This window comes from Muscardinus avellanarius (assembly GCF_963383645.1).
Source record: "Muscardinus avellanarius genome assembly, chromosome: 5".
NCBI classification, from domain to species: domain Eukaryota; kingdom Metazoa; phylum Chordata; class Mammalia; order Rodentia; family Gliridae; genus Muscardinus; species Muscardinus avellanarius.
Window position 1 is genome coordinate 120,072,753 of NC_137790.1, and position 19,644 is coordinate 120,092,396.

The 19,644-nt window shown below is 40.5% G+C and overlaps 1 protein-coding gene across 1 annotated transcript; it reads right to left on the reverse strand.

The window, feature by feature from the left end:
- Positions 1–1,054: 1,054 nt before the first annotated feature.
- LOC308263242 (protein C3orf33) lies at positions 1,055–11,848 on the reverse strand (the record flags this gene model as incomplete). The annotated part of the gene is made up of 5 exons (XM_080696175.1): positions 11,780–11,848; positions 8,956–9,015; positions 6,074–6,221; positions 4,928–5,088; positions 1,055–1,456 (listed from the first exon to the last, which is right to left on the reverse strand). The coding sequence occupies exons 2-5, from the start codon at positions 8,998–9,000 to the stop codon at positions 1,055–1,057; spliced, it is 756 nt and encodes a 251-aa protein (XP_080552301.1). The 5' UTR covers positions 9,001–9,015; positions 11,780–11,848.
- Between the last annotated feature and the right edge of the window lie 7,796 nt (positions 11,849–19,644).

Here is a 19,644-nt window from a genome sequence, read left to right on the forward strand (position 1 = left end):
AAAGAATTTATTATCATTATGGTAAGACATAGAATGTTCTCTGAAGAACTCGTGTATTAATGTTTGAAGTTGATATAACTAAGTCGCGAGGGTTGTAATCTAACCAGTGTGTAAATCTATTGCAACAGATTTACTAGGTGGTAACCTAGGCAGCTGGGATGTGGATAGAGAGGGTGGGTCCCAGGGGTGTGGCCTTGGGGAGTGTGCCTTTGTCTTTGAATCCCCTTGCTTGCTGGCTCTCTCCTTTCTGGCCTCCATACTGTGAGCAGAGCCCTCACTCTTTCATTCATGCTCTTTCTTTGCTTCCTGCCACCAGCTCCTGAGACCTAGAGACCCTGACCTCACACAGACCAGACCTGAAATCTCCAAAAAGTGAGCAAATAAATACTCCTTCCTCTAACTTGTGTGGTCAGTTGCTTTGGATTTATAGCTGTGAGACTGTTGACTGAGACAATTATAAGTAGTGAAAGTTGACAAAACTTAAAAGGTAAATATTCTTTTTAAGCAAAAAGTAAATATGGCTGCCTCAAATAATTAACATAACACAGCCAGGCATGGTGGCGCACACTTGTAATCCTACCATTCAGGAGACAGAGACTGGAGGATGGAGGTTCAAGGACAGCCTCAGCTATTTAGCGAGGCCCTTCACAACTCAGTGAGACCCTGTTTCAAAATAAAAAGACTAAAAAAATAGGACTGGGGGTGTAGCTCTGAGGTACAATGCCCCTGGGTTCCATCCCCAGTACTGCAAAACAAAACAAAAACACATAACACAATAGCCGATACCTACATTTTCTTTTTCTTCAAATTTTTGCACTCCTTATACACATTCTTCAATCTGGTCACTTTTTATAGTGTTTATTTTTTCAAATGCATATTAATTATTTATATTAAGTCTAATATTACACTTATAATAGTATTCTTTTAAGTATTTAAATACCATTTGACTACAATTTTGATCATTCAAAAAATTTTCTATTTCAGCTCAGTGAAAAATGTGCATATATTTACATATTTTGCTTTTCAGAGGTCAACTCTAAACCTCTTGGATATTCTACCCTTTTCTACGAAAGTGTAAGTGACTAATAAGTTTTCTGATTTTCAGTATTAAGGAGAAATTATTCATGGGTTTTTTCCACGTTTCATAGGTCTTCCTAAATTTGTCATAAGAACTTTCTTTTTTCAAGTTGAAATCAAATCCAGTTGTTTTTAGGTAACTGTCTTTTTTCCACATTTCTCTCCAGGAATCTTTGAATTTTTTCAAATAACTTTCTTTTTCGTATTCTTCTTTCCATATTCCTGCTCCTTTTTTTAAAGCTGTTAATTCAGCTTTAAGTAACTTTCTATGAACTTTCCAATAAGTTTTAGAGTCATAATTTAGCCCTTTAACCAGAATGGTTTTGCCCAGGCCTCTTCTCAAAATTTCTTCATTCAGATTCACACTAAAATATCCACCCTTGAATTGAAAAAAAGAAAGAAAGAAAGAAAGAAAGAAAGAAAGAAAGAAAGAAAGAAACCAGTTATTTAAGGACATTGTTATTACATCTACAACATCTTGTTTACCTTAAAGTCAGTCATTCAATGGTTTTATTCCTCCAGAGAAAACCCAAAATGTATATAACAAAAGGGTCCTCAAGAGCTTAACACAGCGATTGCTAAATCCAAGAAGTTTATGCTAGAAGAGACCCTTGCTCAAAGTCAACTGATTCTTCATAACATAGAATTGTCTACAAATTTATTGGTCTCTAACCCAAAGAAATGTGGAAGCAACAAAGAATAGAGAGTGCTTTTTTGGTCTGTTGGTTGATATTTGGAGGTGGGCACCAATGACAGGAGCCTCAGCAAAAGACAGGAAAGGATACCAAACAGACTAATCCAAAACAAGCCAGGCGTGGTGGCACATGCTTGTAATCCCCACGCTTGGGAGGCTGAGAAAGGAGGATGGCACAGGTTCGAAGCCAGCCTCAGCTACTTAGTGAGGCTTTTAGCAACTTAGTGAGACCCTGTTTCCAAATAAAATATAAAAAAGGTCTGGGAGTATAGCCCGGAGGTAGAAAGCCTCTGGGTTCCATCCCCAGTACCACCAAAAAAAAAAAAAAAAAAAAAAAAAAATCACATCATCCTGAATTCTTAAATTAGGTCCAGAATTCCAGTGTTTAGGAGGGTACTGGCATGGAAACACATCTTTTAAAAAACTGCCCTCAAAATAATTAACATAAAAATGGTTCTCACTCTTGGATCTTTATCTTTAAAGAAATTTCATTCCTGGAATATACCACTTCCTAAAGAAAATGGATAAATAAAAATTTTCCCCCAGTAATTCATAGTATATAATAAGATATCCCATTGAGTCATTTCCACAGTCCTTGAGATTTTAATCTAGTAAAATAATAAAATTTTTTTTTGCAGTACTGGTGATGGGACCCAGGGGCATCCTACCCTCTGAACTACAACCCCAGCTCTATTTTTTATTCTTTATTTTGAAACAGGGTCTCACTGAGTTGCAAAGGGCCTCACTAAGTAGCTGAGGCTGGCTGCAAACTGCGATTCTCCTGTCTCAGCCTCCTGAATACTGGGATTACAAGCGTGCACCACCATGCCCAGATGATGATGATGATGATGATTGAGGCCGGGCGTGGTGGCACAGGCTTGTAATCCCAGCATTCGGGAGGCTGAAACTGGAGGATTGTGGTTCGCAGACAGCCTCAGCTACTTGGTGAGGCCCTCTACAACTGAGACCCTGTTTCAAAATAAAGAATAAAAATAGGGCAGGGGGTGTAGCTCAGAGGTCGAATGCCCCTGGGTTCCATTCCCAGACCCACACACACAAAAATAAATAATAATAATAATAATAATAATAATAATAATAATAATAATAATAATTGAACCCAGGGGCACTCTATGTCTGAGCTGCAACCTGGCCCTATTTTATTTTTTATTTTGAAATAGGGTCTCACTAGGTTGCTGAGTCTGGCCATGAACCTGCGATCCTCCTGTCTAAGCCTCCCAAGTCCTGGGAATATGGGCATACACCACCATGCCTGGCTATTTATTTTACTTATCTTGTTCATTTGCCCAGGCTGGCCTTGAACTGAGATTCTCCTACTCCAGCCTCCCAACTACCTGGGATTATAGGTGTGCACCACAGTTCCTGACTATAATTATAATAGTTGAATGTTACTGAAGTGATTAAGGAGTAAAAACCTAAGTTTTGCTATCAAAAGAAAATTGAAGAAGCACTCAAAAGGCTGTTATTCCTAATCACACAGTGCTTTGCTAGTCAGAAAGGTAAGAAAACTCTAAAGCGCATCTTCAGATCAGAATATTGCTTCATGATTTGCGGGCGTGGTGGCGCACACTTGTAATCCCAGCATTCGGGAGGCTGAGACAGGAGGACTACGGTTCCCGGACAGTCTCAGCTACTCAGTGAGGCCCTCTGCAACTCAGTAAGACCCTGTTTCAAAATAAAGAATAAAAAATAGGGGTAGGGTGTAGCTTGGAGGTAGAATGCCCCTGGATTCCATCCCCAGTGCCACAAAACAGAATATTACTTTATATTTTTATTTTAATTTTTGTAGTGCTATGGATTAAACCCGGGGCATTCTACCTCCAAACTGTACCCTCAGCCCAATTTTGTATTTTATTTGGAAACAGGATTCACTAATTTGCTGAGTGCCTCACTAAGTTGCTACCGCTGACTTCAAACCTGTGATCCTTTTGTCTCAGCGTCCCAGATACTGGAATTACAGGAGTGACCCACCATGCCCAGCTAAAATGGAATTCTACCTCTGAGCTATACCTCCAGCCCTATTTTTTATTCTTTATTTTGAAACAGGGTCTCACTAAGTTGCAGGGGGCCTCCTCTCTAATAGCTGAGGCTGTCCACAAACCACGACCCTCTTGTCTCAGCTCCCAAGTACTGGGATTACAAGCATATGCCACCATGCCTGGCTTAAGAAATTATTATTTTTTGTTTGTTTGTTTTGCGGGTCTGGGGATGGAACCCAGGGGCATTCTACCTCTGAGCTACACCCTCTGCCCAATTTTTTATTCTTTATTTTGAAACCGGGTCTCACTGAGTTGCAGAGGGCCTCACTAAGTACCTGAGGCTGTCTGCGAACCGCGATCCTCCAGGTCTCAGCCTCCAGAATGCTGGGATTACAAGCGTGCGCCACCACACCCAGCTCAAGAATATTATTTTAAAATACTCAGAGTTAAAACTCATATCTAACATACAGCCCTAACAACTGTGAAAACAAAAGAAAAGTTATGGTAGAAGCCACACTAAAAACACCTGTCCCTGGAGTCTGGAGGCCATGGTAGATGAGGGGGAACCTACCAACCCTCTAGTTTTGCATGCATATGCGTGGCGCCCTCTCTCTCTCTCTCTCTCTCTCTCTCTCTCTCTCTCTCTCTCTCTCTTTCTCTCTCTCTTCCCCCCACTCTCTCTTTCTCTCTCTCTACTGCCCACCACATGCCCTGAGCTCTGCAGACATCTCCCAAAAATTTGTGAGCAAATAAATCTTCCTTCCTCTCAATTGTGTGGTCAGTTGCTTTGGATTACAGCAGTGAGGATGTTGACTGAAATACTCAGGTTGCAGTAAGAGGGCACTGGACCACTGGGCGCTGCTTCACAGGCCTTTTACTAAGGTATATATTTTTATGTATTTGCTAGTCAGAAAGGTAAGAAAACTCTAAAGCACATCTTCAGATCAGAATATTACTGATATATATCAGTATATATTTTTTTCCTTATATTCCATCCCTTTCATGGCCCCGTCACAGATGACCTATTCTCAACTCAGATTTAATCCCTAGTAACAAAAAAAAGTCAGAAATCCATTATATAGTCAAAGTTTTAATCAAATAAGTATATATGTAAGTAATAAGAATAAAAGATTGCTAGCTATTTCTTCATACTACTTACCCTATTCACTAAAAGGTAGCAAAAAAGTGTTGAGTTTTCTTTTCCAAGAAGCTGGAACCAAAGTAGCTGGGAAGGTTCTAGCTCTTTTTGTAACCACACCTTCCCAGCTGCAGTGAGTTCTACTCCGGCCAACTTAACCAGCAAAACACCACGTTGCTCTTCTAAAAATGTCAGATAGAAAGAATTTAGCTTTAAGAGTATGCTGCAAAAGAAAACTTCGAAGCCACATTCCCCCCACTCCTCCCCAAGAAACACCTCAAAATCTTGTGCTTATTTATAAATACTCAGACTATAAACTCAGTTCCACTGGTTTCTTATTTCCTTTTTTGGTGGTACTGGGGTTCCTGGAAGCCCTTCTACCTCCAGGCTACACTCCCAGACCTATTTTATACTTTTTTATTTTTGGAAACAGGGTCTCTTAAGCCACTGGGGCTGGCTTCGAACCAGCGCGAGCCTCCTGTCTCCACCTCCCAAGCGCAGGGATTACAAGCGTGCGCCACCACGCCCAGCTCCACTGATTTCTATCTGTAAGTTTTCTTTCTTTCTTCCTTTCTTTCTTTCTTTCTTTCTTTCTTTCTTTCTTTCTTTCCTTCTTTCTTTCTTTCTTCTTTCTTTCTTTCTTTTGGTACTGGGGTGCCTGGAAACCCTTCTACCTTCAGGCTACACTCCCAGACCTATTCTTATATTCTTTTTAAATTTGGAAACAGGGTCTCTTAAGCCAGCGCGGGTGGCTTTGAACCTGCATGATCCTCCTGTCTCTGCCTCCCAAGTGTGGGGATTACAAGAGTATGCTACCACGCCCGGGTAAGTTTTCTTTTAAAACAAGTATATAACAGATGAAGTAATTAGGGTACCAGGGATGGAACCCATGGCTTTCTATCTCCAGGCTATACTACCAGACCTATTTTTTATATATATTTATTTGGAAACAGGGTCTCACTAAGATGCTGAGAGCCTCACTAAGTAGCTGAGGCTGGCTTCCAACCTGCAAGATCCTCCTGTCTCAGCCTCCCAAGTACTGGGATTACAAACTACACCACCACACCCAGCTAGTTTTTGCTATTTTATAAATAACATCTAGTTACTTAGTATCATAGGAATACCTACAATAGTTCTTTAGTCTTCTTATTCTTACATCTTACTTACTTCTCCATGAAGATATAAGAGGTAAAGTAATAGGAATATGTTCAATTTCTAAACCATTATCAGTTATTCGGTGTAATCGTCCACGTAGTTTAATATTTCTTCTTATAAATTCTACTGGAATATCTGAAGACCTTATAAATTTTGATGTCTGTTGATTTACAAAGAGAAAAACAGACTTTTATTATTGTTCTCATTTAAAATTAAAACCATAAAACTTTTATCTAAACATTTAGCAAGAAGCATAATTATTAAAATGTAGTTTTTAATTTTATATTAATTTAATATGACTTAATTGAAAGCATTTATAGAAATATGGGTTAAAACTCAAGTCAATATTTTACCATTTCAAGCCATTATATGAAACATTAAAGCTAAAACCTAAACAAAGCTAAGTCAAATTAGAACCTTACTGAGAACAGTGGCACACATTTGTAATTACAGTATATAGGAGGCTGAGAAAGGAGGATCACAGATTCAAGACCAGTATGGGCTATTTAGTGAGACACTGTTTCAAAAATAAAAACTAAAAAGAGGCCGGGTGTGGTGACACATGCTTATAATCCCAGTACTTGGGAGGCTGGAACAGGAGGATCACAGGTTTGTGACCAGCCTCGGCTACTTAGTGAGGCCATCCACAACTTAGACCCTGTTTCAAAATAAAGAATAAAAAATTGGACTGGGGGTGTAGGTTGGAGGTAGAACTTCCCTGGGTTCAATCCCTAGCACACACACAAAAAGATGGGGGTCTATCTCGGAGGTAGAATGCCCCTGAGTTTAATCCTCGGTACCAATAACAACAAATAATTAGACCTCTATTTTCTCTCATTAAAAAAATAAAATCAGCCAGGCATGGTGGCGCACGCTTGTAACCTCCGCACTTGAGAGGCTGAAACAGGAGGATCGCACAGGTTCGAAGCCAGCCTCAGCTACTTACTGAGGCTCTCAGCAACTTAGCGAGACCCTGTTTCCAAATAAAGTATAAAATAGGTCTGGGAGTATAGCCCTGAGATAGAAAAGCCTGGGCTCCACCCCCAGTACTAAAAAAAAAAAAAATCTGGATGTGGATTAAGTGTTGGATTATACTAAGAGATTACTGTTAATTTTATAGGTGTCATAACATTATAGGACAAACTGAAATGAATTTTGATGCAATAAAATGGAAAGCACACTGCAGAAATGTTAAATTTATGAGATATAATAATATTAACATGGCTACATGGGAAAGCGTCCTTGTTCTTAGAAAGTGTACTATGAAGACTTTATGGATGAAATCCCACCTTCTTGCCAATATGTTTACACTGAATTTAAAAAGAAAACAGACAAGGACTGATTATGAGACATTCTACAAGATGACTGGCTTGGACTTCCCCAACCATGAGACAAAAACCAAAATAAAAATAAGTAAAAGCTGGGTGTGGTGGTACACACTTATAATCCCAGTACTTGAGAGGCCGAGACAGGAGGATCGCAGGCTCAGCCTCAGCCTCAGCAATTTAGTGAGGCCCTCTGCAACTTAGTGAGAACTTGTTCCAAAATAAAGAATAAAAGCTGGTTGTGGTGGCGCACGCTTGTAATCCCAGCATTCGGGAGGCTGAGACCGGAGGATCGTGGTTCGCGGACAGCCTCAGCTACTTAGTGAGACCTCTGCAACTCAGTGAGACCCGGTTTCAAAATAAAGAATAAAAAATAGGGCAGGGGGTGTTGCTCGGAGGTCGAATGCCCCGGGTTCCATCCCCAGACTCGCAAAAAAAAAAAAAAAAAGTTAAAAAAAACAAAAACAAAATAAAGAATAAAAAATAGACTGAAGGTGTAGCTCAAAGGTAGAATGCCCCTGGGTTCAATCCCTGGTACCACAGAAGAAAGAAAGAAAGAAAGAAAGAAAGAAAGAAAGAAAGAAAGAAAGAAAGAAAGAAAGAAAGAAGTTAAATCAAAGCAGAAGGAGTTTGGGTGCCCTTGACAAGTATGTGGGAAAACAGGGAAATGTGGGTTAGTAATCCACGCCATCAGGTGGCTCTCAGCGTGGTTTAGTGACATCACACAATGACTCTCAGTCTTTGGGGACTCGCCTGGGAATCCTGACCTGGGTCTCCTCTAATCTAATATGGTCACCAGCGACTTGAATGCTGGCCTAAGGATCAAGCATCAGGCGGACAAGGCTCATACTGGGATTACAGGGATACAACTGGTTTAGGAACAGCTCTTGAAGCCAGGCACAACAGCACATGCCTGTAATCCCAGTATGAAAAAAAAAATGATTACAGAAATACAGGCTGTACAATTACTTTCTATGAAACCCTGTGGATGTTACTTTTTTTTTTTTTTTTTACGGTCCAGGGGATGGAACCCAGAACCACAATTTTACCTCTGAACTACACTCCCAGCCCTACTTTTTATTCTTTATTTACTTTTTTATTTTATTTATTTATTTTTTTTTTTTGTGGTAGAACCCAGGGGCTTTCTACCTTCGGGCTATACTCCCAGACCTATTTTATATTTTATTTGGAAACAGGGTCTCACTAAGTTGCTAAGAGGCTGGCTTCGAACCTATGAGATACTCCTATCTCAGCCTCCCAAGCATGGGGATTACAAGTGTGTGCCACCACACCCAGTGTTTTATTCTTTAATTTTGAAATCGGGCCTCACTAAATAGCTGAGGCTGTCCATGAACCACAATCCTCCTGTCTCAGCCTCCCAAATTCTGGGATTACAAGCGTGCGCCATCACGCTCAGCTTGAAAATATCATCTTCAAACCAAGATCTTAAAATGTGTTCTTTATTCTAAAACACTGTTTAAAAGCTTCCAAGATGAATAACAATACATTGTTTGAAATAAAAACTAAACTAAGAATAAACTGTCTATTGCCTTTTTCATTTCAACTCACCAGTCGAATACTTCTTACAAACAATATTATTCCAGTTATGGCCATTCCAGTGCTGATATGCTACAGAAAAGAGACTTTAATATTAATTCTCACAAATTATCATTCAGCGTAGTGAAAGTACTAATTAAAAGGGGGGAAAAAGACACCCTTTCCTCTATCTAACAGTTCAAATAATACATATCATTTATTTTTGTTTTTTTGGTGGTACTGGGGTTCCTGGGAGCCCTTCTACCTCCGGGCTACACTCCCAGACCTATTTTTTGTATATTTTAAAATCTGGAAACAGGGTCTCTTAAACCAGCATGGCTGGTTTCGAACCTGCACGATCCTCCTGTCTCTGCCTCCCCAGCACGGGGATTACATACGTGTGCCACCATGCCCGGCAATACATATCCTTTAAAAAATAGCCACCTTCTTCCAAAAACTCTGTCCATCCGTTCGTTAATCTTCTAGTCTTTTCCAATTTGCCATACCTAGTAATTTGATTGCATTACTTTACCTATAAGTCCCCTAAATATATGAATGATCTAATATATCACATCTGTGCCCATGATAATTAGGATAACCTTGCATCCATAATGAGAATGTATAAATTTGGTAGAAAACCTTAACACTAAGATCTTAAAATATAGCACCTTGACAAATATTTAGGGGAAACTTAGTGATGCTTTTTATTTATTTATTTTTACAACTCTGTGTGTGTGTGTGTGTTACTGGAGATGGAACCCAGAGGCAGTCTACCTCCAAACTACATCCCCAGCCCTACTTTACTCTTTTATTCTAAAACAGAGCCTAAATTGCAGAGGGCCTCACTAAGTTGCTAAGGTTGTCCTCAAACCTGTGATCCTTCTGTCTCAACCTCCTAAGTATGAGGATTACAAGCAGGCACCACCACACCTGGCTTAGTGATGCTTTTAAATTGCTTCATTTAAACTAAAGCTCACCTGCCAGGCGTGGTGGCGCACGCTTGTAATCCCAGCATTCGGGAGGCTGAGACTGGAGGACCGCGGTTCGCAGACAGCCTCAGCTACTTAGTGAGGCCCTCTGCAACTCAGTAAGACCCTGTTTCAAAATAAAGAATAAAAAAACAGGGCAGGGGGTATAGCTCAGAGGTCAAATGCCTCTGGGTTCCATCCCCAGACCCACACACACACAAAAAAATTAATTTAAATAAATAAACTAAAGCTCACCTAAAGGAATTTAATGAAAAAAATTAAGAACACTACAATTCCTTAAAAAAAAAAGAAAAATCTAACATACTTTCCTTTATTAAAAACAACTTGGTACACAAGAAGAGGTTGAACATATACACACGCTTGCAGAGCTCAATCTGCTCAACTTCTCAGCAGAACTTTAACAAGTTAATTGTTTCTTCTAAAATCATTCTCATCTGGGCACGGTGGGGTGGTGGGGCACTCTTGTAATCCCAGTACTTTGGAGGCTGAGACAGGAAAGGCTCGCAGGTGAGAAGACAGCCTCAGCAACCTAGTGAGACTGTTTCCAAATAAAAAAATCAAAAGGGCTGGGAGTGTGGCTTATAGATAGAATGCCCCTGGGCTCAATTTCCCAGTCTCAATCAGTCAATCAAATAATTCTCTTTACTTTGCTTGAAGGTGCCTGGCTTTCCTGATTTCCTCCTCCCAGTTGATCCCTAGGCCTATGACAGGGCTGGTTCTCCAGATTTTATCATTGCTTCAAGATGTCATTCAAGTCCGAGGTTTTAAACACTACTTAACCTGTTGAGTCCGGTGGTCCCAGACATAAAATTATAAAATTTTAAATGGAGCTGGGCATGACAGCACCATCCTGAACTCTCAGTACTTGGGAGGTGAAGACAGGGAGATTTGCGGTTGGACATTAATTTCACCAATATAGCAAGGCTCTCAGCAACTCAGTGAGACCTGCTCCGAAATAAAAAGGACAGGGGTGTAGCTCAGAGGTAGAATGCCCCTGGGTTCAATCCCCAGCACCACAAAAGGAAAAACAGAAAACCTGAATTGAGCTACAAGCTGAGCGTGGTGGCGCACGTTGTAATGCCTGCATTTGGGAGGCTGAGACAGGAGGTTCCCGGTTCGTGGCCAGCCTCAGCTACATAGTAAGGCCCTCCGCAACTTAGTGAGATCCTGTTTCAAAATAAAGAATTAAAAAATAGGGCTGGGGGTGTAGTTCAGAGGTAGAAAGGCCCTGGGTTCCATCCCCAGTGCAGAAAAAAAAAAAAAAAATAGAGCAACAAATATACTATGGTAACCATTTTAAAAAGTATTATTTTAAGATTTTTGTAAAAGAAATGTAAGAGGTGAATTTGAAAATTAAAAAAAAAAAAATTTGGAAGTTTCCAAAGTCGATTTTGCCTACTGCCTCCATTTTCAGGGAAAAAAAAAAAAAAACCATAAAAAATTTCTCAGCACCCCTAATAATCTACCTTCTTTAAGCCAATACACAGAAAGATGCAGCGACAAATCTGCGTTCTTTTACCTGTCTATGTGTCTTTTCTGTGTCTAATTGGGCCGGCTCTGGGAAACTACGCTTGGTTTCCAACCCATTTTAGAGCACCAGGGCCAATTTCGCTGAAGGATACTGGGCCTTGGGTCAAGGTCTGTGCAGCTCACCCCCGGAGCTCAGCGTGCAGTTCTGCCGGCCCCGCTCGCTCAGCTGCCGACCCGGGCCCGGCGGGCGCCGCAGAAGCTCCGGATCCCCAGCGAGCCTCTGCTCAGCTCCTCCTGCAGCCTCGGGCCTCCCCGCCCGCCGGCCTCCACGCGCGCTGGCCCCGTCCCAGCCCCGCCCCGCCCCGCGGGGCCCTCGGCCCCCGGGACCCCCGCCGCACCTGCACCAGGCGCAGGTGGTCATCGGCCCACCGCGAGACACGCGCCACCGCGTTGGGCGCCGCGGTCCCCGCGCCCGAAGGCTCGGGCCGCCCCGCCATGGCGCCTCCCGCCGTCCTGCTCGCCGCCGGCAGGGGGCGCGCGCGGGCCGTCCCCAGGCCACAGCCGGCTTCCTGCTGGGCGCTGGTGGGCCGGGAACTGGCTTTCTAACTTTAGTCATTTTAATTGACTACGTCACGTCTACGCGTTTTTAACTTTATTCATCGTAATTAACCTAAATAGTCACATGTAGCTAGTGGTTACAAGTGAACTGAATTTTTTAAGTGTGTGTGTGTGTGTGTGTGTGTGTGTGTGTGTGTGTGTAAGAGACTAGGGTTTAACCCCAGCGCTATTTTTTCTTTTTTTGCGGTACTGGATATTGAACTCAGGGGCATTCTATTTCTGAGCTACACCCCCAGCACTATTTTTTATGCATTATTTTGAAACAGGGTCTCACGATGTTGCAGAGAGCCTCACAGAGTAGCCTAGGCTGGCCGCGAACCTGTGATCTTGTCTCAGCCTCCCAAATATTAAGATTACAAGCACACACCACAACGCCCGGCTTCTATTTTTTTATTTTTATATTTATTTATTTGGTACTGGGGGTGGAACCCAGGGGTGTTCACCCCTAGTCCTATTTTTTTTTTTTTTTTGAAACCGGGTCTCACTGAGTTGCAAAGGGCCTAAGTAATTGAAGCTGTCCTGGAACCCCGATCCTCCTGTCTCAGCCTTCCAAATGCTGGGATTACAAGCATACACCACCATGCCCGGCTTCTATTTTTTATTATTTAGAAACAGGGTCTCACTGAGTTGCTAAGGGCCTCACTAAGTAGCTGGGGTTGTCCTCGAACCGCTATCCTCCTGTCTCAGCCTCCCAAGTACTGAGATTACAGACATGTGCCACCACGGCCTGCCTGAACTTTACTAATCTTAATATCTTAATTTAAATAGTCACATACTAGTGGCTACAAGTAAAAAACTAAATTTTTAGCCTTATTTTTTGTTTGTTTTGCAGTACTAGGATTGGAACACAGGGGCATTCTACCTTGGAGCTACACCCCCATCCCTATTTTTTATTCTTTATTTTGAAATAGGGTCTCACTGAGTTGCAGAGGGCCTAAATAGCTAAGGCTGTCCTGGAACTGAGATCCTCCTGTCTCAGCCTCCCAAATGCTGTTATCACAAGTGTGTGCCACCATGCTCGACTTAGCCTTATTAATTTTAATTAAAAGGTGGTGCACACTTGTAATCGCAGTACTTGGAAGGCTGAGACAGGAGGATCACAAGTTCAAGGCCAGCCCCCCGCTACTTAGTGAGGCAGGCTCTTGGCAACTTAGTGAGACCCTGTTTCCATAAAAAAAATTTTAAAAATCAAGCTGGAGTTGTAGCTTGGAGGTAAAATGTCCTTGGGTTCAATCCCCACTATAAAAAAAAAAAAAGTCACATATGGTTAGAGGCCAGCCTCGACAATGTAGAGGGACTCTCAGCAACTTAGTGAGACCCTGTTTCGAAGCAAAAAATAAAATAGTACTGGGAATATAGATCAGACATAGAACATAGTTCAATCCCCAGTGCCAAAAATAAAAAAAATAATTTTAGTAGTGGCCACCATGGTAGACAGCACAAAGTATACTGTTGGTTTGTTTATTTTACAATCTTCAAATATTTCAAAGTCAAAATAGAAAATAGAACGTCAATTTCCTAACAACACATGCTGTGTATGAGTGGTGCCTTCAAGGAAGGTATTGCCTCAGTATTGTCAATATGAAGTAAATAGCAAGCGCATGTCTGCAATCCCAGTACTTAGGAGGCTGAGACAGGAAGTTCAAAGGTTCAAGACCAGCCCAGGCAGTTTAGCGAGACCTGGTTTAATAGGAGGTATAGTTCAGAATAGAATAGAATAGAATAGTTCAATCCCCAGTACCACAAGAAAGTAAAGAAAGAGGAACAGGAAAAGGAAAGGACATAACAATAGATAATATACAGCAGGGCACAGTGGCACGCATCTGTAATTCTTGTACTTGAGATGCTGAGACAGGAGGATCACAGGTTCAAGTCCAGCCTCAGAAACCTTGCAAGCCCCTCCGTAACTGACTGAGATCTTGTCTGAAAATAAAAGAAATAAAAAGGGCTGGGGCAGATTGTCCTTCAGTTCAATCCCCATTACCAAAATAAAATAAAAAAGCAAGCCGGGCGTGGTGGTGCACACTTGTAATCCCAGCATTTGGGAGGCTGAGACAGGAGGATCACAGGTTTGCAGACAGCCTCAGCTACTACTTAGTGAGACCGTTTGCAACTCAATGAGACCTGGTTTCAAAATAAAGAATAAAAAATAGGGCCGGGGGTGTGTAGTTCGGAGGTAGAATGGCCCTGGGTTCCATCCCCAGTACTGCAATAATAATAATAATAATAATAATAATAATAATAATAATAATAATGCAAAATATAAGCAACAGAGAGGTCATTAATAAATCAGTATTTGTAAAGTGCAAACTCTTCGCTTTTGTATACTCTGACATGTACATTTTGACCCCTGCTTAGTCTATCTCTTGGTGCAGGCCATATTTCATCAGCAATGAAAAAAGCATGAAGCTGGGCATGGTGCTGTATGCCTATAATCCCAGTATTTGGCAGGCTGATGTAGGAGGATTGTAGGTTTGAGGACAGTCTCAGCAACCTATCCTATGGAGATCCTGCTTCAAAACATAATTTTTTTTTTTTTAAAGGGCTCAGCTGGGCGTGGTGGTGCACACTTGCAATCCCAGCCTCTGGGAGGCTAAGACAGAAGGATTGTGGTTTGAGAACAGCCTCAGGTACTTAGTGAGGCCCTTTGCAATTCAGTAAGACCCTGTTTCAAAATAAGTAATAAACCGGGCGTGTTTATAATAATAAACATGCTTGTAATCCTTGCACTTGGGAGGCTGAGACAAGAGGATCACGCAGGTTTGAAGCCAGCCTCAGCTGGCTTAAGAGACCCTGTTTCCAAATAAAAATATAAAATAGGTCTGGGAGTGTAGCCCGGAGGTAGAAGGCCCCTGGATTCCATCCCCAGAACCACAAAAAGATGAATGAAAGAAAGAAAGAAAGAAAGAGGGAGGGAGGGAGGGAGGGAGGGAAGGAGGAAGGAAGGAAGGAAGGAAGGAAGGAAGGAAGGAAGGAAGGAAGGAAGGAAGGAAGGAAACAGGGCTGGGGGTATACATCAGGGATAGAATGCCCCTGGATTCCATCCCCAGTACTGCTAAATAAATAAATAAATAAATGGGCTGAGGATGTAGCTCAGAGGTAGAATGTCCCTGGGTTACACACACACACACACACACACACACACACACACACACACACACACACACGAAAAATGAATTAAAAGTAACAAAATTCCTTTGCTTTTTCTCATCAGAAGTTATTAACCTAATGAAATGTTGAAGATACTGTAGAAATGTTATTTTGACCTGGTTTCATTCACCGTTTCATTCTTTTAAAACCCAGAGTTGTTTCTGTTTTTGTAACAAATGTCATTTCCTGACTTACATGGTCTTATTTTCTTCACATAAACTTTCCCGTTTTTGCCTCAGCTCCTAACTCACTGCTAAAACACTAGATGAACATTTTCCTCTATCTACAGGAATGAATTTTGGAAATAATTTTTGCCTCTACTTAAATTATTTGTCACATTTAGACTAGGAGAAAATATGGAAGAAATGTAATCGTTTCAGTCTGAATTCAGTTCTAAGATTCATGTTTCCAAATACCCCAGGCCACTAACCGTAGTACAATGAAGCATCAGATAACAGGTCTGTTTTCGTTTTTTGGTGGTCCTGGGGATTGAACTCAGGGCTTCAACCCAGGAAGTGCTGTACCACTCACTGAATGACAACTCCAGCCCTAGAGGGCTGTTTTTAAGATCTATGTTCATATTTTCCTGGAAATATGAGTTCCTGGAGCAGGGACAGATTTAACCACACTGGTTCTCTATACGCCAATTCTCACCTGTGGTGTGGCCATTAAGTTTATTAGACTGAGAAGGCCTACATACATTGGAGATTGTGCTGTAAAGAACCCCAAAGTATGAATTGGGGTGGATGCGTACAACAGCTGCACAGAAGCCCTGTTCTCTTCCAGAGAGAGGAAATCTTATCCTTGATGTGTGCAAATTCTCCCAGGAAGGATTTTACCCTTGAGAATGTATGTCTCTAAAGGGAAGATAAAATTTAGTCTCCAGATTTGCAACCCAAAGATTTCTCTGTATCACCAGCTCCCATCCTTGAAAAGGTGCTTACCAGAAGAATACCTTCATTCAGGTACACGGTGAGACAGTGGCCACTGTGAGGAGGTGACCGTCTTCAAAGCGCAGTGTGGCCACAGCTGATACCCAACCTGCTGACACCTTGATCATGGGCATCCACTTTCAGAGCTATGAAAAAATAAATACCAGGCGGGCGTGGTGGCGCACGATTATAATCCCAGCTTTCAGCATTCGGGAGGCTGACACAGGAGGATTGCGGCTTGCTACGTAGTGAGGCTCTTTGCAACTCAGTGAGACCCTGTTTCAAAATAAAGAATAAAAAATAGAGCTAGGGGTATAGATCAGAGGTCGAATGCCCCTGGGTTCCATCCCCAGTAAGTACCGCAATAAATAAATAAATAAATAAATAAATAAATACTCAGTGGCATTTGGTACAGCACCTCTAGCAGATGAACGCCTTCTGGATGGTTTCTCACTATTTATTTAGACCTACTTTCACTTCAGGAATTTCTCTTTCAGCACAGGTAACAAATTTCTGTCAAATTTGCTCAGAAAGTTCTAACTACAGAAACCTAAAATATTTCTTCTACAGTTCCACAACTGAGCTGGAACACATCAACTAGTGAGGAAGTCAATACCTAAACACAAATGTTGCAAAACTAAAGAAATAAAATTTCTCAGTGAAATTTTTTATAATTCCAGGTTAGTCATGTATCATGCTTAAAGGGAGAGTAGCGTATATCTACCTACCTTTCATTTGCTCAGGTTACTAACAAAAGATACAAATAATTGAAATGGCTTCATAAAAGAAAATTTGTGGCAAGTGTACATCACTTGGGATTACTAAATTGGTTCTAATTATAAAATGTCAATCTATTGTAATTTTACATGAATAACTTTGAGGTAAAATTAGCTATTACTTAATAAAAATGAAAAAATGTTTTTATTTATTTATTTATTTTTATTTGGAAACAGGGTCTTTTAAACCAGCCTCGCTGACTTCGAACCTGCGCGATCCTCCTGTCTCTGCCTCCCACGCGAGGGGATTACAAGCGTGCGCCACCACGCCCGGCTTAGTGTTTGTTTTTAGAAATTTGTATAACCACCATTTCGAACATTTAAATGCTCCTTTATGTAAAAGTCTAGAGAATTTATTTGCTCTTAAACACTGCATAAATATCAAAGTGTAATATGCATCTTCTAATAAATTAACCAAAAGTAACTAAACATTTCACATCTACTTGAAACACTTCAACAGTGTGAAACTATCAAGGCTAATGCTAGGTCTTCTAAAAATGATAAGAATGGTTGTGCAGTATGTATTTAATTCAAACCTGTCCATGGTCACATCATTTCAAAATTGAGTATTTTTCAAATACTCAATGTTGAAAGCTGTCATTGTTGAAATCTTTATGCTTTTTTTTTTGTTCATTTGTTTGTGGTACTAGAACCCTGTTTCAAAATAAAGAATAAAAAATAGGGCTGGGGGTGTAGCTCGGAGGTAGAGTGCCCCTGGGTTCTATCCCTAGTACCGTAAAAATAAATAAATAAATAAATAAATAAATAAATAAATAAATAAAATGACTTCAACCATTTCACACAAGGCAACATGCTTTTTTCATACAAAGCAACATGCTTTTTTCTTTTTAAGTATGTATGGCACTAGAGATTGGATGCAGGGGAGTTCTACTTCTGAGCTACACCCCCAGTCCTATTTTTAATTTTTTTTTTTTTTTTAATTTTGAAACAGGGTTTCACTGAATGCTGAGGCTGGTCTCAAGTCTCTGATCCTTCTGTCTCAGCCTCCCAAGTACTAGAATTCCAGGAATGCACCACCATGGCCAGATGCCACATGCTTTTACTTAGGTTTCTGTTAACAAGGCAAAATAAGTTCTACATAGGAAAATAAAAAAGGGTTAGATAAGTAAGCTATCATGTGGGATATAATTCACTCTTGTGTTCTCTTTTCTATTAGTAATGTCTCATCTACTATTAATTCCTTTAAAGTTTAGTAATACAAATGCAGACATTTTCCAGTTGTCATCATAGATTTTTCTCTTACAATGTTTTTCAAGTTGTTTTAAATAATCTGACAACTATTATTTTCAGATTTATGATTGTGATTCATAGTACAGCCCACAATCAAGGCCAAGGTTCTTACATTTTGGGAGGTTAGAGTCCATTTAAGATTTTTTTGTTCCTTTGTTTGTGATACTTGAACCCAGGGGCATTCTACTTCTGAGTACAATCCTAGCCTTAAAATTTTTTTGTTTTGAAACAGGGTCTCCCTAGACTGCTGAGAATCTCACTAAGTTTCTGTCTTCCACACTGTGATCCTCCTGTCTCAGAATCCCAAGTACTGGGATTACTAGCATTACAAGTGTTCACCAGCGTGCCTGGCTCTCATTCAACATTTTAACAAGAGTTCTATCCATAAAACTTAAAAAAAAAAATGCATACCCATATTTTTGTAAGCAATTAAAGGGTCTTCAGAGCCCTGCTGACATCTATTGAAGCTAAAAACCCTTGGAATAAAGGGATAAAATCCAACAAGAGATTCAGATTTCAAAAGTTTAATATAAAAATTGGAGAAATTTAGGTTTAAACAAACTTTTTTGTAGCAGATAAGGTGAAATCAAAGTATTTTACAATGAGGGAATTTTTTTAGTCTTAGATAATCTTATAACATGAGACACATGTCCAATCTAAAATTAACTAATAAATATATAATGCATTAACTGGAGGAGTTAATGTCCACACTTGAAAGAAGACTGATTTATTAGGACCAACTAATCAAAAAACAACAGCAACAACAACAACAAAACACTCACGCATAAAAATAAGGTAGTATTTTCTAGTACTACTGACTTACAGTGAGATTCAGGTAGATAATTTTTAAATGCTGTTAGTGACCAACGTATGCAATACAGCTGCACAGAACGATTACAAGTCATTTATGGCATGCATTACAAACACGTATCCAAACTGCCAAAGAGTAAATTTCAAAATAATTTTTGTTCATTTCTAAAATAAATGCAATTAATGGCTCTCACCTTATAAAGGCTTAAGATATGTTTTAGAACTTCAAGTCATTAAAGATAGACTTAAAACCATATTTGAAAATTTGTATAATATGAAATAATATGAATGTAAAGAAATAAAAGGTTATTATTGCAATCTGAGCATTTTTATCCTGCCATTAAAAATCAAAGTACATTTCACATGTGAGAGTTAAGTGGGTTTTTCTTTATTCAAGTAAACCTTTTGGGATAACACATGACCATGGACAACCATGTCACAACGTACTGAGGTCCATAGGTTGGTGGCCTCCCTGCTCAGGAGGAGTATCCTTCCAGGTGACTCTCCAGGGTCCGACTCAGATGCCCACGGCAGGCTTTCAACGGCAGCACGAGAGTTCGAGGCCACTGCTCCTATCCTTCTTCAGATGCGAGTGCATTCTCTCCCACCCATTTTATCCTCCATTAGCTATAAAACCCCACTCTAAAATTCAACCTATGTTACAAAATTAACAGTCAGGAATTAGTATATATTTCCCCTCAAGATAAAATTACTAAGATTCACAAC